At 42.3% G+C, this 22,914-nt stretch overlaps 1 protein-coding gene across 2 annotated transcripts in view; it reads right to left on the bottom strand.

Annotated features, from left to right (window-relative positions):
- The window catches only part of rab27b (RAB27B, member RAS oncogene family), a 31,068-nt gene extending 11,273 nt beyond the window's left edge, over positions 1 to 19,795 (bottom strand). Inside the window, exons 1-2 of one of the 2 annotated variants that reach the window (XM_042060116.1) lie at positions 19,642 to 19,795; positions 19,458 to 19,540 (exon numbers count right to left, since the gene is read on the bottom strand). In XM_042060116.1, coding sequence (XP_041916050.1) covers positions 19,458 to 19,459 — 2 coding nt within the window. In that variant the 5' untranslated portion in view covers positions 19,460 to 19,540; positions 19,642 to 19,795. Of the gene's footprint in view, positions 1 to 8,969; positions 9,060 to 19,457; positions 19,541 to 19,641 lie in introns of those variants that run through there. The other variant, XM_042060117.1, reaches the window with a different exon arrangement.
- Positions 19,796 to 22,914: the final 3,119 nt, after the last annotated feature.

The raw sequence follows: 22,914 nt of genomic DNA on the forward strand, positions 1-22,914 counted from the left end.
TAGGTAAGGCAGGATCTGAGAACAGCAGTTGATTAATGAAAAACTATTTAGAAATTGGGTCCGATATTTCACAGAAAGAACACCAGAACTCGCACCTTTTGATCAAGTCTATTTCTAGCTTTATACATACATTATCATTCATAACCAGGAGTCACATTTAACCATGTCTACTGACTCAATAAGGCTCACACAGGGTGCAGTTGGTATAAGCAGAATTCAGTGCTCATCCTGCAGTATCTCAGTGTGTGTGTGTGTGTGTGTGGGGGGTGGGGGGTGGGGGTGATGGATTGGTTGGAGGCTGCTTGCGCCAGACTCCCGAGGTGCTTCAGCATAATGCTGGGTGGCAGAGGTCAGAGACGGCCCCCGCGGGCATAGACAGGAGGATGCTATCACAGGGGTCACAAGAGAGCCAAACACCGGGGTTGTGCATAATGCCTCCTGTTTGAGCTCACGGAGTGGGTAGGGTCTGGGCCGCAGCAGGGGGGGGGGGGAGCAGGAGGGGATGTTGGGGAGAGTGAGAGAACGAGGGGGAGAGGGACCTGGCACATGATTCCTCCCTGCTTCCGCATGAGGGATCAGGAGGTTCTGTGTGTGGGTGGTGGGAAACTCTGTGGAGCGCTGACAGCTCATATGAGCCCAGCTAGATGATTAGCACGTTAGCGAGTTTAGGCAAACCTAAATACAGTAACTTATCACTCAGCTTAATTGGTGCTTTGTAAACACGCTCAGAAGTTTGTACACACAAACGTAATTTTAGGGCAACAGTTGCAACACATATTTGTAGTGACATTTTATAGAGTGTGTTTTACTCTCACTCCCCTTCATAGCACCGTCTTTCAGTGGTATCATAACAGAGGAGCTTTGATATGGACCCTTTCAAGAGAGTTCCATTATCAGCATCATAGTTGGCCCCACAAGACTTCCTTTTTAACATTCCATATGTTATCTTAATGCAGAGGAAGTAGATTGGGGCCCAAATAGAACGTTCAAGCATTGTTTTTGTTTTTATTGTTGAAAGGGTCTATAAAATTGTGAGCTGACAGAAATGGCAGCTAGCCTGTTCCGCTGGTGTGTCTTCTTGCTTCCTTCCGTCCCTCTGATTAGATTGAGTGTGGCATTTCCCTGCTCCCTGCATCTTCGCCGGGCTGCTGCCCCCTCTGCATGCGCTGCGCTCCGGATCTATGCCTCGTTTGTCTGCAGCCCTCGTGCCGCTTGCCGTGTATATTTAGAGGATCATGGGACTCTGATTCACCAGAGGCTCAGCTGAGATGCATCCCCCCCCCCCCAACCCACCCTCTGCTGTCCCCAAACCCCTCACCCTGCCCATTCACCACCTACCCAAACCCCCACCCCTACCACACACACACACACACTACCACCCTGAATGCCCAGCAGCTAGTTCAGCCCCCTTGTGTCAAGGAAATTAGTGGGCTGCTATTGATCTGGTGGCCAGAGCCTGGGTGGCTGGACCGCCTGGAGGTAGCTTTTCCTCTGTCATAAAGGCATAAAACCTCACAGTCTCCAACTGGGCCAGCACATGGTCCAAACAAATTGTATTGGTGAAGGAGGCCCATGGGGAGAGGTAAATCATTAATGCCTCTTGCTCCTCCACTCTGGCTCAGCACTCACACACTGGCTAGTGTTTTTCAGATTGCTTTTGGTCAGTGTTTGTCCTCTGTGGGGTTTATGGTCCGTGGAGGCTGCTCGCTGGACTGAGGCTCGCTGGCTTGCTCGTTTGTTCACTCGCTGCAGGAGACGGCCGGTCTGGGGTGCTTGGCTCAGTTCAAGCGTTCCGTGTCAGCTGATGCTGGCTTACACAAGAGGGGCCGAGAGGGAACACTCCCAGGAGACAATGAGCTCCATGAAGGGAGAGACTTTCTCAACACGAAGAGGCATCTTACAGGTTAAAAAAAAAAAACAACACACGGAATTGTTTGGAGAATAATTTGATCAAGCACTATGTGGCTGGCAGTGTGCTCCAGTGGTGTGCTCCAGAAATCATGGGATGTGGGGAGCACACGTGCAAGACATTAGAGAATAGCACTTGCCGTTCAGGAAACTGATTCGTCTGGCCTGAGCCATCTTCTTCATCTTCGTTTCAAGACTATTTTACCTCCGTCAGAAAACAAAATAAATGGAAATCCTCTGATAATTGTCTCTTGGTGTCAGAGAAAATTAAATACAAATCAGACACAATAAGAGAGCAGCTAAAGATACAGTACGTTTAGCAGTAATCTGCTGGCTGTCAGAGTTTCCCTGCAGGAAACTAATGTTGTGTCGTCACATTCCCATGGAAACCAATAGCGTTGTGTGGTCAATGTGTGCTCTTCCTCTCAGGCTTTCTTCCTGGTAGAGCATTAATTCTGTTTGTATTCCATTAAGGTCACCTCAGGAATGCGGTTGCAACACCTCTTATAATCAGGCCAGTTATCAGAGAGGCCTGGTAGAGCTAATATGTACACAGCTACCACCCTCCACTGACTAGCCCACTAGAGCAGCTATAGGGCTGAGGCACTGGCATGGTTTGGACACGAGCCAAACCCACTTCAACACTGTTCTTAAGTTCATGTGATGTAAGGGTAGAGCTGTGTTGGAATCTACTCTGATGCTATAAGCTACACCAAAACATACAGATTAGGTAACTGTGTCTAATTGGATAAGGTGGAACATTTTCTCTCAAAACCCCACTGTGTGGACTTTGTTTGTACATTTGCACTCCGCTAGAATAGATTACAGTGACATTGTGTTGTGCCTTTGAACTGATTACAAAACTAACACTGTTAGCTAAAATAGAGGTCTGAACACATTTATAAATGTATGTATGCAGATATAAAATATACAGTACAACCGAAATAAGAGATAAGGCATAAAAAAAAAAAAGTTTTGGTTCCTGTTGGTTGTCAGTTGAGGCCATGGGTCGGTAGGGATTTTTTTTTTTTTTCCCCAGTGGCAGTAAGGGATAGGTAGAAAATCAGTCCCTCCAGGATTTCACAAGGTTTTTTGAGACTGTTACGGCCTAAAATGCCTGGATGGAAGTTGCGGTGTTTTTAGCTGTTTCTTGTGGAGAAATTGCAGGAGGAAGTGAAAATTGCAAAAATAGTTGCGATTTTTTTTTTTTAAATTTAGGGCAATTAAGGTTAGTAAGACCAAAATCACACTGATAACCTTGATGCTTATTAAAAAAGGATAATCAAAGGTAAACAGTAAGGATTACAGAAAATCAAAGTAGGCCTACTTTATTTGTGAAAATGCTTTGACTGAGGTAATTCACAAAGCAGTATAACCTTTCGTAGAACTGTCCAAAAAAGACAGTCACCTAAAGAGATGGCATCATGTCATATGTTTCAATACATTCATATATTTTGTAATTCATATTAAGTTCATATCTTTTTAATAATTCATAGTCTGTGGCCTGCATAATTACTAATAGCCAAGTAAGTAATTTCATATTGATTTAAACTATTTGACTACACTTCTGTTTAATGTCATTACATTGGTGGTGTACGTCTAATTGACTGCCTGCCCCTTTAAGGACGTGAGAGTAGCCTAATTACATTTCTGAGTGGATTGGAAGGCTTGCATCTCACTGTGTTCGGCTACGAGTGTAAATCACTTTTTGCATAGTGCATTACGATAATGCAATTGGGAATGTCTTCTATGTCATTAGTTAAAATAAATGTAAAAAAAAAAGCTAGCAAACATGACATAAGATAAAAGGACATATCCAGGTAAACGTTTGCCAATGGGTTGCATAGCCTACTCAAATGTCAGTAAACCAAGTAGGCCTTAATTAACTTACTTTCATAGCCTAGGTAGGTTAGCAACACCAGGTTGAGAGATGCAAGTAAGCAGATCATTAACGTTAGCCTTCTATTTATTGTCATCAAAACTGTAGAGGAACGATCACGTTAGGGCAGTCTTTGGTGTCATATGCAGAAGGTGCAGAAGTAAGTGTGCCATCTGGCTCAATATTCTGCGCGAGGGACTGTTGTGGTAGGTGAAATTTCACGGTGAAACTATGATGATTGGTCAAATTTGCGAAAAAGTTGCGGTGTTTGGACAAAATTGCGAGTGCCTTGGTAAGTGACGAAAACAATCGTCTTCGTGAACAGCTGTGCATAGGCTACTTTGTAAAAGAGAGAATACGCTCATCCCTATACATAACGCAAGGGGTAATTAATGTAATTATAGTTCGCCTTTTATTTGTGGATTTATTTAATGTATTTAGTGTTATTTCTTCCCCAAGCTCATAAAATAAATTTGGGTCGCACATAAATTGACAGGGTCGGTCGGAAACCGGAACCCAAGACATTTTTTTTATGCCTAATGTTGAAAAATAGAATAAGAATATAACGCATGCACATGCATTTTTAAATCACTGAAGTAAAATATTTTTCAGTTAAACAAAGATGAGGCGGCAGTTTTTATTAGTTTGACATAAAAGACCATTACAGCTCATGTGTGACCTCTGACCTGCTCGCATCTCAGTCCTGACATCTGACATCTCAGTCCAACAGACAGACAGGCAGAGAGTCTTAACCACTTTAGGCTAACAAGCTGATCAAAGCAGTGTTGCGCTCTTCCTCATTTTACAACCCTCAATATCAGGCAGAGGACACAAGGGTCCTACTCAGAAGTGATGTTTAACTCCATTCTTGTCACATCTCAACGTGACCTCTCTCATTGTGACTAGGTAATTGGTCGCCTCATAACTAGCATTCCCAGTAGACATCCTCAGTAATGGTAAAAAGAAAAATGCCCTCCCTTCCACAACCCCGAAAAGATGTTTCTCTTCATTGGATTGGGAGAGAATGTGTGCTGTTTTAAAAGTTATATGTACTCCAACCATACAGTCCTTTAGAGAGCCATGAGCTCAACGATCTCTTGATGGTTAACAAGAACCTGCTTTCAACTCCTTTCGGATAAGATTAAATATACACATTTCATTAGCTGCACTTACCATATTTAATTTGTGAGCATGCATTTAAATCTAATTTCTTCTGCATTGCATATGCTCTGTGGCATAGCTGATGCTCCATCTATGGTATGGAGTTAAAGGGAACCTCTCGACCCACCCACCTCTACGGCCTTGTAATAACATGTTGCTTCCATATAGGCCTATACATACAGAAAAGCCACCCACGGCCAATGAGTTCTGTCACACATGAGATCAGAACATTAAATAGGAGAAGCCATGGAAAATGAGCTCTCTCAACAGTCTATTTGAATAGCTCTCTGAATAGTCTATCAGAAATAGCCAATAGACATGAAGAAAATGTGCCCACACATTTAGTCACAGCACAAAATGCCTTGTCCACAGAGCCACACGGCTCACCCTGTGCGGAGCACTGCATGGGTCAAGCCAGCATCTGGAGCAGGAGCCAAAAAGGTTAGCAGTGCTGCGCGTCTCCACCAGCTATCGATCCTACACAGGGAGCTAGCTGAATCAAGCGGCCCCCTGAGGGCTGCTTCTGGGTGGGGGTGCTGTGCCCTGATCCCTGGGTGACTTGGTGCTCTCCTCCCACCGTAACTCACTGGGCCCTGGGAGTGCTCCAGCTCTGGACTCTCATCATCAGTCATCCCACTTAACATAGCGCTGTGTGGGTTTAACTGGCCCCTGCTCCATAACTCAGTCCAGTCATATGAGACCAATAGGCACCCGGCAGAACTTAAGGCCTAAGCACTTCTCCCTGGGTGCCTGTTGTTGTTGTTGTTGTTGTTGACACTGATGAAGCACAGCACTCTCTGTCTAGAGCTCAGACACTATGTTAGTCACAAAATAAGTCAAGAGGGAGCAAAACAACTATTTGGGACCATTATCTAATCATGCACAGAGATACCCACTACCTATCTGCTAACATTGAATGTGTTCATTTCCTGCTGTGAGACATAATTGCATTTCAAGTCTGCGCTTACAAGAATATAAAGAATGCAGAATAAACACTGCAGTCATACTGTGTATTGGTTAAGACCATCTCACTTCTGTAGGTTTTAGACTTCAGTCCGATGCCAGTACAAATCTCCAAAACTTTATCTCCCAAAGGATACAATTAACTTAGTGTTTTTTGCTGGGAGGCAAAATTAATATTTGCTGAATGAATACAACTACTTCATTTGCCATCAAGTTTCAAGACATTTTTTGATAATAATATTTTATATTTTATAGCTTATACTTGTTGCTGGTGAATATGCTGGTGAATACAGTCTATTCCTATTTGGTGTAAGTGTGGCAATGCATTTATCTCTAACAATGAACATTTGAATGCTCAATCACAAACCATAATTTTCCAAGTCTGATTTATCTACCTGGCAAACATATCATGTTCCCTTCTTTCTGCATGGAAGAACATTATAGGTTAATGCAAGAAATCTATCTCAGATCGATCTTCTGAGTTAACACATCCTGTCTGGCTTTTAAAAAAGAATAAAATGTTAAACCACTAGTCTAGTCTAATTTGTTCAATAAAGTTTCTATCTATCTATCTATCTATCTTGAAGATTCTTGGCCGTGACAGAATGCAAAAAGAGACTGAATTCAGGATGGTCCAGGTCCAACTTATAACTTCTCAAGAGTTCCCCATTCATAAAGGCTTCTGATTAAATACTACAGTTCCCTGAAACAAATCTTACAATGCTGTTGCAGATAGTTAAAACTTCCACATTTAACTTCAAACTACATAATTCTTTCATGTCACCACACCACACACGTATGCACAAGTGGCACCGCAGGGAATGTCAGAATTTTGTTTCATTACCAAGCTTCCAAGTTGCAAAGGTGTAGAGTACTATATATATAAATTGGGATATGTTCCATGGAGTCTAAATGGTTCACATCATTTCATTCCCTTCACCTTGCTCTTGCTAAAATGGTCAGCAACACGATGACGTAACAAGGTTAATTCAGGGTGTGGTCAATACATGTCATGTCTCTGAATCACATACCCAGATTAACGATGCAACAATCAGTTTGAAGAGATGACTAGGCCCTTATAAAACAGGTCTGACAAGCTACAATTATCTATAAATTCATTTAACTGTTTTCAACAAGAGCAAGCACTACGCTTCATTTCTTGTAAAAGCACTCCTGAAGGCTGTCCAGGACCTGCAGCGACATTGCCATCTTCGGTCATTGTTATCTCATCGGACACATTCAATTTAAGGGGATTGCTTGACAATGGATGTCTCAAACCAAACCTTTCCCTAATTAACTTTGGTCTGGGTCTGCCTACTAAGTGCCTTTGACCACACCTTTATTGCTCTCACTTAAACATGTCCACTCTAGTGCAACAGTGTACGAGCGCTGACATTTTTGCCAGCTGTTTTTGCTCTCACACTATGGTTCTGAGACTTATAGACACTTGGGGCAAATAAGTTAACTAGACCATAATCCCTGACATTTGATAGCACAAATACAGCTGTGACATTTAGACAAGAGGCAAGAAGAAAATAAAAGACTAAAGTTAGGATCAATTACATTACAGGCTCTGCCAGCCTCCATTATCCAATTAGTGCTGGTTAGCCACAGGCTAGAATGGCTGGACTAAAGTCATGCTGTCATTTGTCCCAAATCAATTTCACCAGGCCTCCAGGTATTGCAAGAACAATGCACAGATTACCCTGTTTGTCATTTTCCCTAAAGGATTATGACAATGGTAATGGTTAGAAGACTATAAACTGAGGTGATATTTACATTTTCAGAACGTGCTGATTATGGTATACAGTAATAAGCTAACATTCAAGGAAAGAGTTGTGCAAATCAGTACTCCATAATCATGCATTATGTTAGAGCACATACCTTACACGAATAACCTATTTCTTATCAACTGGTACAGATTGGTACAGATTCCAGTGCACACATACCAAGCAGTGCTAACTTGTGGACTAAAACCATACTATACTCAACAGATGAAACGGCATAACGGAACGGAACACATAGTATGGGATTTAAGCAGTATTGTGTATTACATCAGGCACCACATTTCATATGTATGCAAATAATCTTCCAAATTCACCAGAGATTAAGTGGTTTCAGCAAAAGTAAATGTCTGAGAGGCTATTTGATTTGAATGACTGCATCATTTACAAGTGAATGAGGCTCAGATCAATTAAAAATGGCATCAACATAAAACCCATATGTGAGTCATGAAACCTTGGCCATAATGGACTTCTAATGGCTGCCTTTGGAGTTCAGATGTAGGCTCCAATTGGAAGCTTAAATAGGTCACAAACACAAGTTTCTTTCTGCCCCGTGGTGCAAGGAAGAAAGTGCTCTGCAAGTCATGAAAGTTGTTGTGATGTCACATGCTTTTATCCGTTTAAGGGTCAGAGAAACTGCGCGCGAGAGAGAAAGACAGAGAGAAAGACAGAGAGAAAGACAGAATTTTTCTCTGCTTTGGCCACCCATAATGTGAGGTCTTGAAAGGTCTGTGGGGTTTTCCCAACCTTACCTACACTATCAAAAACATAGAGGAGACAAATCTCTAGAAGCAATCTGTCAGCCAGCTATTAACCATAATTGATATTCACCCATAGAGGAGTAGCATCATATGGCTGCGCTGCAACACTGTGTCAGGTATATAGCCATGACTCCATCCTCTAAATCAATTCATCAAGGCTGAGGGCTGCCTCCTCTCAACGCCTTTCAAGGAGAGTCTACAACCTGAGGATTTACGTTTACTTTTTAGACTGAAAAGACTTTATCAGCCTATGAAAAATAACCGCATACACTCTATGAATACACGGTTAGTGAAGTACTGTTGAATGGAAAGTCAGGCAGTTATCAATCTGTGCTACAACTGAAGAGAATATGAAAAAAAGACAGAGAGAGATTCTTGTTAACCCTGTAAAACTAGTCTTGATAATGAACTAGAAATTACTGACTGGATATTCTTCTTGTCCATCAACCAAAACGACCCTCCTACTACCTCACCGTTCGTTTCAGAAGGTAAACAACCAAAGTCAGATCTTACCGTTTCTTCCAGCCTCCCTGTACCCTTTTTTCAGTGAAAAAGTCCTTCAACTCAACAGGAGATTATCCGGCACCCAGCAAGCCAACTAACACCCAGCTCAAACAGGCCACACCCCAGAGCCATGGGCCAAACCCATGGAGGTCAGCCTTCCACACATGGCTCTAAACTCTGCCCTTCTCCCTATTGACAGGAGGGGGTGGAGAAAAAAGGGAGAGAGAGAGAGAGTGTGTGTGTGTGTGTGTGTGTGTGTGTGTGTGTGTGTGTGTGTTTGTGTGTGTGTGTGTGTGTGTGTGTGTGGTGAGGAGTACACCAAAAGAGACCAAAGAAGAGTCTTGATTCAATCCTTCACAACAACTTTTCCACATAACACCAGGCAGGTAACACCAGACTAACATGGGCAGTAACCTTTCTTATTTTAGGTTTTTATTTTTCAATGACAATGATAAAAAATCTAATTCTCAAAGCTTTTGTCTGTCTCCAATGAAGACTGAGCTGTTTAGTCACATCAACATTATGCCTGTCATGCCCTCTGATTCCACAGTAGTTGTATCTTTGAGTTATCTCACAAGTACTTAGAAAGACTGGCACATGCATCACCATACATTAGTGACTCTCTTATCACGGGAGAGACCCCTCTATAGCCAGGAGCAGCCTTCAGAAAGAACAGTAAGGCACTGTCTTAATTGGCTGATTCCACTTCCTCTGCAACTGCGATTGCATTTCCTGTTTCCTAGACGTCCATTACTCTCAGCCTGTGCAGGTCTACTAAAGGAGAGAGGGAGACAGATACCCTCATGGCTTTTCCACACTAACACAACAGGCAGTCAGAGAACTCCCATGGCCATCGGGATGATGGGAGGTGACCTGTGCTGGACGGAGGAGCATGGAATGCCATGCACTCGGAGTCCTGACATCGCTGACAGGCCGTGGTGGAGAGTGCAAAAGCCCTCCCAGATGCCGCCTCGTCCTGAACGCAGATCGATGAGACCACAATAAAGATGCCTCCGAGGAGGAGGAGAGCAAGGGCCGCCAGAACAAATCCAATCCCACACCCAGAAATGTCAAAAGACCACAGGAGACTGCTGCTTCTGCTAAAACAGCAGACACAATTTACAGAGTGACGAGACGGCTGGCCACAGCCGTCAAATTCCCCAAGAGCCCGACGTCTGAAAAAAAAAAAATGTTGTTTGGATGGACCGGGCAGTGGGATCTCACACAAGGACAAAAGGCAGTTTAGGGCAGCAACAGGGATGCCTCCCGCCCGCCTCGTCCAGAGTGGCCCCTTGGTAATGAAAAGGTTATTGCTGTAATCAGTTTAGGAGTGTGGGCTCTGGAAACACTGAGGAAAAACGGAGAGGGCAACAACGCAGAGCTTAACTCACGACACAAACACTCACACGTCTCCAAACAGACTCTACCTTGAACAAAAGAGGGGAGTCCATCAGTCATAAGAATGCATATGGCAGAAAATCACAGCCCTAAGGAGCGGTCAGATGCCATTAATCAACAAACGCTGCATAGTCTTTGCGACAGACCTAAAGAGGTATGGGATGCGAGACATGCTCAGAGACATCTCAGAGATCCCCAAAGGTGAATTTCTGTCCGCAATGCCACACTGGTCCCAAAATAATGTACTATACTGTAGGCACTTCTTTTTTAGCATAAACAATCTTAAAGGAGAATTCCGGTGTGATATTGACCTAAAGTGTGTTGAAACATGATACCAAGTGTGAACGTATGTCTCATAGCTCATCTCGGCTTGTCCCCTGCACTTAGAAATCTGGCACTAGTTAGCCGATGCTACCAACAGTTTTTCGATGGGGGTGCCTCGGGCATCAGCCTAGCCATGCAAACGAGACATTGAAAACTTTGAAAAAGCACTGGTAGTTTATTTACAAGATGATTTATACAGACAGTACCTTCATGAAGTCTACCGTTCGCCACCATCTTGAATTTAGTCACGATAAATCGAGCGACGTAGGAATGAACAGGTATGATAAGGGACCAGATTTCAAAAAATAATTCAGTGGAAATGCATGGATTCCAGTTACTGCTACTGGAAGCAACCGGAATCCATGCATTTCTACAGAATATAGTAAATACCAGTGCTTTTTCAAAGTTCTCAATGTCTCGTTTTAAATGTCAAGGCCCTCGGAAGTCTACCAATGAAGTATGGAGCTACTTTGAGCCTCGTAAATGGTGTAAAACAGTGATTTATTTGCATGGCTAGGCCGATGCCCGAGGCACCCCCATCGAAAAACTGTTGGTAGCATCGGCTAACTAGCGCCAGATTTCTAAGTGCAGGGGACAAGCTGAGATGAGCTATGAGACATACGTTCACACTCGGTATAATGTTTCAACACACTTTAGGTCAATATCACACCGGAATTTTCCTTTAAGATTAAACAATCAGAAAGGCAGGAACAACAGGTTCTTACAGAGCACCACAAAGTCTTGTTTGTGGTTTTTGTTATTTACAAATACAGCATTATTTGTCCAGACTAAGACTGCATAGGTTGGCACTGACTTTTCAACAAGCTCCCCATTAAAACAATAATACTACAGTAAAGCTGGCAAAATTATATCTGTCTATAAAATGAGAAATCTCTGTCTGTGTACATGTCTGTCTGTTCACTGCGTATCTCTCGATCCATTCATCCGACCAACATCAGTGGTTGTATTGAAGACACCCCAAATGGATGCAGTGTCTAGATGTGAAATACTGAAGACAACATCTTGCTGCTCTTGACCTCACCAACATGGCAGTCAACACTGGATGCAGTGTTTCTGCAGGCATGGACAGTACAGACACAACACTTATGACATTCAATTGGATAAAACCGTTATAGGCTTCCTCATGCCTGTACAGTCAAAGGCCGACATTCAGTATGTCGGTAGTCTACTTATTCCATACATGTGGGCTGGGCCCTTTAACTTAGAGGATTAGAGAAAACTGCTATTTGAACTCAAAAAACTGAACTGAAAATGAAAAAGTGGACTTGCTTGAGTGCTTACAGAGATGGACATCAGTCTGACCTGTGCAGTGACAGAGGAGTAATCTGAGGGTGAAAAACAAGGCAGCAAAAGTCACGCAGTCTGAATTAAGCTTAGAGGCATGCAGGGAATGCTATTTTCTATTTAAGAGCATGCTGCTATGTCTCAGACAGGCTATTGTTCCACAAAGAAACACCAAACTGTTTACTTGTTCTTTGACTAACTGAGGAGCAGCGTGATTGTGTCTACATGTATAAGTGCTGCCACTGCATAATGCCAGTGAGGACCAGGCTTTAGTGTTTACACAACCACAATTCCTATAGGTGTGGAGAGAATTTTCCAGAGCGAACACCAATGTTTCCCATAGTTCACAAATGTACTTTGCCGATAAGGGTACTTTAAGGGTACTATTTTCTCTGTCGTCCAGTCAGTAATGCCAATAATGCATACTTCATAGATCAGAGTTAAACCCTCAAGCTCACAAGAGATTGCAATGTTGTACTAACAGTGTTCTAATCTTGTTTCATAACAGGTTCTCCAAAAAGGGCCAATGAGATAACACGGTCCCACACATACTCTACACAGCAGAAAAGGTGGAGTGGTAATGCAACACCAATGTTCATTTATGTGCCATCTACAACACTCACCATTAACATATACCATTATTATACGGATCTTCACAATGCTAGTAGAACGCTCCATTGACTTGAATGGGATTTCCCAACATTCTACGGTAAAATAAATTCATGTAATTACCGCTGCAAACATATAATTACCGCTGTCAATGGCAACGGGTTTTGTGCTGCTGATCATATCACTCCGCAAGTATTCCGGTCACTTCTTGCATTGGAACTTCATTCAAAAGTGAAAGCAGACGGTTGATCAGCTGTGTTCTAAAGAATGTTTGAATCAAGTTCAGCGTGTGTTGCGAACTATTTGTTTCTCAGCAAAAGCCACGACGAAACGGTAACAGAGACATATCGTGGAGTTTATTATTTCGTTTTGGCAAGTAGCCGTGTAATAAGCGGGATAATGTATAGAACGCCGGTCATTATTGGGAAAATAAGTCCCTTCAGGGCGGAACAAGACCCCTCCGCTGGCGCGTCGGGGTCCGGTTCGCTCTGTCGGGACTTATTTTCCCAATAATGACCGGCGTTCTATACATTATCCCCTACTTAATATATGTCAATAAGTATCTGTCTATATTCTATGCTGAAAGTATGAATAATAAATAATAGCTATTCAAATCATAAACATAGAGCAAAATTGACCCCAAAGATAAACACAGCACAGCTTTTTGGAAAGCAACACTTCAAAAACTCTTTCCAAGAATTGACCCCGAGCTCAATAAAGTCAAAGTACATTCACCCTGAGAACAAGGAGGTGCTTGGTAAAGCACATCTACTGCAGTAAGAGAGGAAGACACCCTTTAAACTACAACTATGATCTGCCCACAAAGACTCTAGACCATCACAGCTGTAGGCGACTCTGAAAAATGAAAAGGCATGAAATATTCCCGTGAATGATTCATACTCATGAGCTGGGCTATGGGACGCAGACAGAGACACGCTGCGAGGGGGGAAGGGGGCCCAAAGGCAATATTCCTCAAATTAAAAAATGCATGAGCTTCTACTTTGGGAAGAGGCTGCTGCCACAGTGGAATCTGGAGCGTGGCTGCTGCTTCCCCGTCTTGTCCCCAGTCCTGCATGCACGCGCGCGCACACACACACACACACACACGCACGCGCACGCGCACGCACGCACGCACGCACGCACGCACGCACGCACACACGCACGCACACACACACACACACACACACACACACACACACGAGATAAGCACTGGAACTGGACGAGGGAGGAAGGTAATAAAATGTGGTGTGAAATCTCAGGAGAGAGAGAGAGGTTCACTGACAGGATAGAGTTCGAGGAGGACAGGGAGGAGAATCATAGTGGGAAGTGGTGATGAGTGAGATAGGTCACCAGAACGTTTGTGCCGTCTCAATGCACACTTCATCTCGCTGCAAATGACATTCTATTTAATTAGCTTTGGGTAATAGGTTGGTATAGCAACATAGCCGCCATCGCCATGGAAACGTTAACTCTCTACTGTTCAGTGTAAATGTTCAACATGGAATGTGGTGTCATCCTACGGCATGATGCCAACCAAATGGGAACATAGGCCTATACAGTATGGCTGGCCAATGCCCTACTATGTATGCATGTTTGTATGTATGCATGAATGTATGTATGTATGTATGTACAGTATGTATGTATGTATGTATGTATGGTTAGTGTTTAATGCAGATGTAGAGTATACTATAAATACTATCTGAAAATGTGGTGAAATGCACATTTGGGTTGTAATTCTTGATGACAAGGTGATAAAGACTAGATCAACAGAGACATGCAAAGACAACCAGGTGATAAGGATTTCAACCCTGGTGAACATTTGAGCAACACCCATAAAAGAATACTCAGGTATGGGCAGGTCATTCTTAGCATCATCATGTCTACTCTCCTACTTTCTCTGTCTCGTCCTTCCTTCCACCCTCACCCTTACCCTCACCTTCTTTCTCTCTCTCCCTCTCTCTATCTCTCTCCCTCTCTCTCTCTCTCATGCTGCCTTCCTTCCTCTCTCCCCCTGTGTCTCTCTGCTCTTCTATCTCCTCAGTCACCAGGCAACTAGTGCCTCCTCTGCGTGGAAGGATCTGGGTGTGGTTGCCTCATAGCCTGTAGAATTATCAGGATATTCCATCATTCCAAGTCTTCCACAGCAGCACAACAAATAATCATTTAAATGATTAGGAAGTCATGCTGTGTTTATAGCGGTCATTACACACCATACAAAAGCACAGATGCTTCCATAAGCCTGCTGAGGCACTTCCTTGACATGCAGGGCTTACTAACTGATGGTCTTAAACCCAACACACTATATGAGTACAATAAATTTGGGATGCACCATTATGTGTAGTTTATCTATTTTACAGTTCCCCAAAGTTACACCAGAAGAACAAAATGTATTCCTCCAGTTGCACCACAATCGTTCCCTAACCATTTCACTCAACACTGCTCTCTCTCGCGCTCTCATACACATATGCACGCGCACACACACACACACACACACACACACACACACACACACACACACTCTTCTACAATCCTGTGCTGTGTGCTCTCATCAATAATCTGTGCCATTAGATGTGGTAGTGAAATTAATGTGCACATTTTGTGAGGATATTCACACTGCCCACATCCCCAAAGGACTGACAGAGAGAAAGAGAGAAAGGGCGAAAGAGAGTAAGTGAGCGAGACAAAACGGAGGTAGAGAGCCAGCTCAGAGAGAGGCAGGCCAGGCATCTTGGCATTTCTAAGGACTGCATCAATTATTCAAGAACAGCAATTAGTCCCTCATCCTTACAGACTTCAGACTAATCTTGCACTGTGTGGTTTAGTGAAAACAACACATGTTCGAATGTAAGTCATTATGCAACAATAATAGACCACAAAAACATCACAAATAATTTTGATGATATCAGCTTCCATCATTGTCTAAACATAATGATTATTATTGATGTATAGCTCATTGTTACATCATAAATAATCATGATATACAGTTTAGACCAAAGGAGTAAATAATGCCATGAATTATTGATCAGCAGTTATCCAGATAAGAGATGCCTAGGGAGGCTTTCAGATATCACCATCTACTGCAGAATACTCAGCAGATGAGAGACAGAGAGGAAAGAGAGGAAAGGTGAGAGAAAAAAGAAAGAAAAAATAGAGATACAGAGAAAGACAGGGAAACAGAGAGAGAGAGAGAGAGAAAGAGAGAGAGATAAATTGTTGAGAACTTCCCATCTCTCATCAATGGTGTCAATATGATAATGGCTGGTTAGACATGTGACTCAATATCATGAGCCCTTTTTATCTGTCATCTCCTGGCTGCGTAGTTCTCATTGTAAGTTTGGCATAAACTGATAAATAATTCAAATACTTATGCATTATTTGCTGCATTACAGAGGGAATCTAGTATTTCTTGACTTCAGTGGAAGCTAAGTTCCGCTAACATAAGCCTGGGTTAATTAGGGGCTGACAAGGATTGTAAGAAAATATTGATAGTGTATTGTTTCTAAAAAACACACACAAACAAAATCAACTTTTTTACTGAAACACACAAATGTTAATTCCTTTAATTTCCTGCTCAGTTTGCACAAAAGTAGTGCTAAGATGTTCACTCACTATTCTAATTTCTTAATAATAATAACTTTTTTACTAAGATTTGTTGCATATGGCTCTTTATACTATGACACGTTTTCTGAAAACAATACATTTGTCACAACATATTGAACGGTAACACAATATATTGAATGGTAACTTGTATCACATTGTCAGATTCTTTCCCATACACAACCCTATATTTGACAAGAAACAAATATGTGCATTCGTTGAACCTCAAATTGTGTGAAGCTCCACAGTTGTCTAATATGAAAACCAGGACATTTCCAGCCATTTTGTGGTTTCATGAGATGACAGCTATTGGCGATGACAAATGAAAACACGCTCGTTGCCTTCTAGCTCATACATATAAACATTTATTCATTTATTCACAATGTAACTTACTGTACTGTGCCTACATACAGTGTTGCTCTCTGTGGGAGTTGAGCCCTAGTCTTTGCATTGCTAATGAAACTCTCTCGCGCGCTCTCTCTCTCTCTGAGGTGAAGTTTTTCGGGCAACACTAGTGCACTCAAAGCCCAAATTCATAACTTTGTCCCATGGATTATTCTAGCATTTTATCATTTTACCATTATGCAGTCAGTGTCAGTGTAGAATATATTCATTTGAACTGTTTGAACAGTGATAAAAGGCCCTTTATGATAGTCATTAGAGTTGTAGACTGGTACTTGCACTTACACTATCTATTCATGTAGATAACTGACTGCTAAGACTAACCCTCTCATCTTACTAATCAAATATAATTTATTCAAAAGTATGAATTATGATTTATCCAACAAATTAGTCTGGTTTCATGTTCAAAATGGGAGAGTCGATTACAGCCACTGACAGCACTCCATCCACTATGACATGAACATGCTGCCAAGATCACTTAATGACTTCTACACTTTCATCAACATTATGACTTCCCTTCAATCAAGGCGTTGTTAGCCTATATCTGAAGCAGTCACAAGGCAGTATGATTAACGATGAATCTAAATACATAGTCAAATGCAGCATAATGATGCTCAGCTGGCCATGTGTTATGGGTGTAATTATAACAGCAGCCATGCAGGTACACATGCTCTTTGTCGCTATTATAGCTGTACTCCGTGCTACTTACATCCAGTGCAAGTTGGTGAATATGGCAGCTGGTAGTGGTGTTCAGACTGATGAATGGGGAAAGAAAGCCCTGTAGGGGGGGAGCGCAGTCTCTCGGGGTTAGTAGGGCACGCTGGTAAGCCCTAAAGAGAGGGTGCTGTGCCCCTGAGTGTGCGGTGCCCCCTGGGCTCACCAGCCTGCAGAGAGACAGACAAGCCTCTGCAGCGAACACTTCCCCTGACCCTTGACCCCCCCCGCAGGTCTCAGTGGGCCCCCGCTCTCCTGCTACCTACGCTAATTACCAAGTGTGTGGCGCTCGGCAGTGCGCCAGAGCAGACACCTGTGGAGACGGCACTCAGTCTGTCAGCTGCTTTTGTTTCTTTCTTCACATGCTCAGTCTTCCTCTAATCCTTCACATTTGGCACTCTTTTCTTGATAACAGCTTTCTCCATTACAGTTCTATTCCTTTCAACCTTGTGGGTTTCTCCTTCTGCTTGGTCAAAAGAAGTGTTTTCAGTTCAATTTCTGCACTATGGTGAGAACCCCGTCCTGCCTGCATTGATCGTTATCAGGGTTATCTGAGGCAACCAACCAGCCAACAATGACACAGCAATAGGAACCAAATATGCCTTAAAGGATACAAGTTTACGTTCATGACATGCAAATCTTCATTGCCGAGATGCAAATTCATTTCCTCTTCCTTGCTATGTAGAGTTATTCCAACTGAATGGTATTTGTATCTTACACTACAATTTTATTGTTTATTAACAACCGAATTGCCAGAGAGCTCTGCCAAGCCCAATCTGACCTATCTTGCAATGTTCAAGAAATGAAGAAAATCCTGAATCTGAGCCAAACCAAGCAGTCTTTCCTGGGTAAAGAGTGAAGAAAGGACTTAACCATGCCTTTTACTTTGCAGCATCACAGCATCATCCCTGAGGTCTATGTGTGAACTATGCATATCACAATGACTTTAAATAGGACTCACACAACATCCACTACTGAGTAACAAACCACACACAGGTTATTCTTACTGACTGATGGTCTTGGAGGTGGGCTAATAGTGAGGATGGAAACCTATGTCTCAACATGACTAATAAGACAACCGCAGATGCATGCAGAATGCTTATTTTCCTATCAAGAGACTAACATTAGAACTTAACATCAGAGCTCTGTTCTTTGCTCTAACTTAGGTCAAATAAAATACTCTAATACAATTTCCTTTTCAAGTGTGTGGCCTACATGTCTTCAAGAGAGAATGCATTAAAGCATGCAGAGCATTTCTGCTCTCCAGAGTACCACCAATTTTAATGTTTAAAGGTTCAGAATAAGGGGCTGACCTTTGGCCCAGATACCTGAAATCTAAAGCTTCATTGAGCCTCATTCAACCCAAATCTAAAGAAATGCTCCAAAGCCACTTAAGCTCTTTCTGGCAACAAACCATAAAGTTGGCGTATATACTGAACTCATCTTCTAGTAATGCCTGGATAAATGGAACATCTTTTTTCGATAAAGCTTTCAATGCAACTACAAGACTTTAGCACTTCAGTTGTAACAGAGATAAAATGTAACACATTTCAAAACCCTACCAAAATTAGCCATCAGAGCATATTTTCACACGTGCATACATTATGACTATAAATTGTAGGCTACATACCACCCAGTGAATAATAGAATAATAGGCTACTCAAATATCAATTAAATAATCTAAGAAAATGGCTACAAATCATTACAAAAGTTACACGATTCAGTGTTTCTATGGCAGCACAGAAATGTACACAGTGATAGCCTAATACGATGGATTGTGTGTTACTGTTTCGAATGGGGGGAAATGAACGTGGTGTGCACACCAATCCATTCGAGTACTGTCAGCAGAGATGCGCAGAATCATCGTTTCAGTAGCCTAATTCCAAGTTTCTCCGTTTTTTATAAAAAAAGGACAGCGCACGGATATTTCGCTAGACAATAAATGGTGCAGGTTGCGATAAAGGCTGCTTCCCACAAGTTTGCGTGAGGGAGGGCGGTATGAGTCAGAGGCGAGAAGAGGGGAGTCCATGAGATGGAACCAAAAATGAAGCCAAACGTGGTGGGAAAACAAAAGAAAGGAATTTCCAGACATTTAAGTAGGTGACTTGAATTGGATTTTGAAAATAGTTGATTATCATCGCTACTTACATATCAATGAGGCTCAAATGTTCCTTGCAGGTGTCTGTCTAGCCCATATCTCCCCAGCGGTGAGGCGCATTTTCCTCTTCAACCTAGGCAAAGCAAGAAGGCGGCGCTGAATTTATCGTCATCACATCTATTCAAGTCTTGGTCACATAATAGCTAATGCATGGAAACACACAACGAAACATACCTTCCATCACTTAGCTCATCTGGGTTTTTTTCGTTTTGGTTTCTTGTCAATCTGGTTGGCACTTTGGCTTCTTGAGCGTGAACAGTTGTCAGTTCGGGTGTGCTTATCGGTTTGGGTCCTAGCGCCGTTCGTTCAATATCTTGGTGCTCTTTTAAGATTCAACAGGTTGTGACTGGCTGCCATGTGATACAACGAGTTTCTTCTAATTCTGTTACTTTAATATTCAACAAATGAACTTAATGACGGTGACAATTATAATTAATTGCTTAAATTATTAATACACGTTTATTATGTTAATTATTAATACACTTTTATTATATTAATGTTTTCCTATGCTAGCAAGTTGCACAAAAGATGGGGAAGCCATGATGCATATCTGATAAACTGTAGATCCTGCAACATCCTACAGATCTGGAAAAATAGCTGGAAAACTGAGCCTATGCTATTGCTACTTAATGGACCTGACCACTCCTCAGATGAGGAGCCTCACTGGATTTGTCTCACACCAGATGACCAAAAACCTCTGACTTTTTCTGAAAATGTCTGACTCAAATCAATGTCTGCCAGGTCAATGGTCTGGTAAATCTTGTTTTTTTTTTTATCAATTAAGAAATATAGCCAAAGTGAGGTCTTTTTAGGTCAGGAAGATACTGAGAGAAGCTTTCATATCCTCATGCCTTGATTATTGTAATGTACTGTTCTTCATCAGCAATCATTGAAACACCTGCAACTAGCTCAGAATGCTTTGTTTTAGTAGCACTTCACTGGCTCCCTGTAAAATATAGAATTCGGTTGATTTTCGGAGCTTTTTCACAACAAAGAAGTATGGGTGAAAGTGGTCTCAAGGGGAAAAGTTATTAAACAGGGCCATAGCAAGCCTTTTGAAACTTATTGGAGTGCAGACTCCAATACCATCGTTAAATTTGCTGACAACACCGTAGTGGTAGGCCTAATCCACAACAAGGGTGAGACGGCCTACCTGGAGGAGTTGAAGTGCCTGACCAGTGGTGTCAGAGAAACAATCTCTACCTCAACTACAGTAAGACCAAAGAGATGCTGGTGGACTTTGGGAGGAAGCAGACGCAGGACTACACTCCCTTATCCATCAACGGGACCCCTGTGGAGAGGGTGAATATATTCAAATACGTGTCCAGATCACCGAAGATATGACATGGTCTACCCACCTGGACACCGTGGTAAGAAAAAAGCCAGGCAGAGACTGTATCCTCTAAGGAGGCTGAAGAAATTCAAAGCATCCAAAACAGTCCTGCAGAGCTTTTACTCCAGCACCACTGAGAGCATCCTGACTGGGTGCACAGCTTGGTATGGAAACACCACCATGCAGGACCGTAAGGCTCTGCAGAGAGTGGTGCGTTTAGCTGAACGTACCATTGGGGGGTAACTCCTTTAACCTAGGGGACATCTATATCAAGCAGTGCAAGGACAAGACCACCAAAATACTGAGAGACCCCAGCCACCCAGACTATGGTCTGTTCTCTCTGCTTCGCTCAGGAAGCAGATACTGTACACTGGCGGCAAGGACTAAGAGACTCAGGAAGAGTTTCTTCCCCCAAGTCGTCCAGTATCTAAATGGCACTGTTTAAAACCTGTTATGCAGCACATGTTCCAGTACCGGGTCATTTACCCCACCTCCCCCCAACATTCTAAATCAATTGTATGCACCATATTGCTATGTAGCATAGTAATGTTATACACCATTTGAAAGCTTTGACTCTTGGGAATCCAAAAATGACAACTTTTTTCATGTACAATCTGTATAGTGCTTTACATTCTCAGATTAATCTTATTATGTCTCAATTAAATTTGATCCAAAATGCCTCCCTCCCCCTCCTCCGCTTTTGGTGCTACCCTGACCTGCAGCTCAATAAGTAGATGCAACATATTGGGTATTGAAATATTTACAAGAATCCATAGAAATTTAATCTTCATGTTTAATCTTCAAAGGTTCATCTTCACCTTTCATTTGAGACCAGGATTATGCTTCTACACAAAGGGGTTCATATGCAGTAAGTATTTGATTGTCAGTATGCATTTTGGAGAAGCAAAAGTCCTATGGGGAGTTTCCAAGTAGTTTTTATTCTATATTGATCTACTTTTGCACAAAGCTTCACAAGACCTGATGCTAGGGTTTAGTGTTTCTAAGTCATCTCAAGTGACCTAGAGGGCTGAAATGGTGGTCAGTTCAGAGATGCTTGTTATCCGGCAGAATGAGAAAATAATATTCTAGCCTCTGTACCTCTGTGTCAGTACATCACACAGTTGACTGTTGTCCAAGCAACTACAGTGTCTTAGCTTTCCAAAGAGGTCAGGCATTTGATTATAGGCCAAAGTATGTTGGAGCAATGATCTCCTAAGTACTGTAGATGATGTACAATGTCGGGCAAAATACTCAAAATGGGGCGTATGCATAAAAATTTAAGCACTTTTTGAGAAATAAGCACAGGTATATATTATATTTGAGTACACCACTTTCCCCTATCTGCAATAACCCCCTGACATCTTGAATGTATTGTTTTCTTGTCTGTTACTGTTTTGGTGGGTTGTTTCTGTTTCAGTTGTTGTGTGTTTTTACTTAGCATGGAGCCGACTGTAACATTTCACTGCATTGTATATGACAAATAGAATCTGAATCTGCTCCGGACACCTGATGACACATGCTAGTGACAGACAGGAACATCAATGGGTTTTGGCCTCCTGCATACTATCCTCCAAATCCGCAGTTCTGAAGGTTCATGGTTTGGAGCCAAGGTTGGTGCAGGGCTGAACTGTAATCAACGATGCAGGTTACATATAGGCTGCTATACTGCTTCCCTTTCTTAATGAGGTGAGATGGAAGTTTGTTTGAAAGTTCACTCCCAGACAATCCCTGTCACAAACAATGATGTAGGCCTATTTTTCTTATAAACTATGAAGAATATTTCCAACTATCCACGGTATGATAATAACACATGTACAATGTCCAGGCCACGGTTCTTTTCATACTCAACTAATAAATTATTAGTTGGCCTTCCTGCTTCTGTAGTGAGACCATTACAGATAATTCAGAATGCAGCCCATCTAGTCTGTAATCAGTCAAAGAAGACACATGTCATCCCTTTGTTAGTTATTCTTCTTTGGCTTCCTATAGCAGCCAGAATGAAATCAAACCCCCTATTCTGGCATAAAACACTTACTAGATCTGCACCTTACTATCTTACGGTAATTCCATGATCCAGCTCTACGTTTGTAGCGATAGTTTTGAGATTCTCAAAA

Source organism: Alosa sapidissima, chromosome 13 (assembly GCF_018492685.1).
Source record: "Alosa sapidissima isolate fAloSap1 chromosome 13, fAloSap1.pri, whole genome shotgun sequence".
Lineage (NCBI taxonomy): Eukaryota > Metazoa > Chordata > Actinopteri > Clupeiformes > Clupeidae > Alosa > Alosa sapidissima.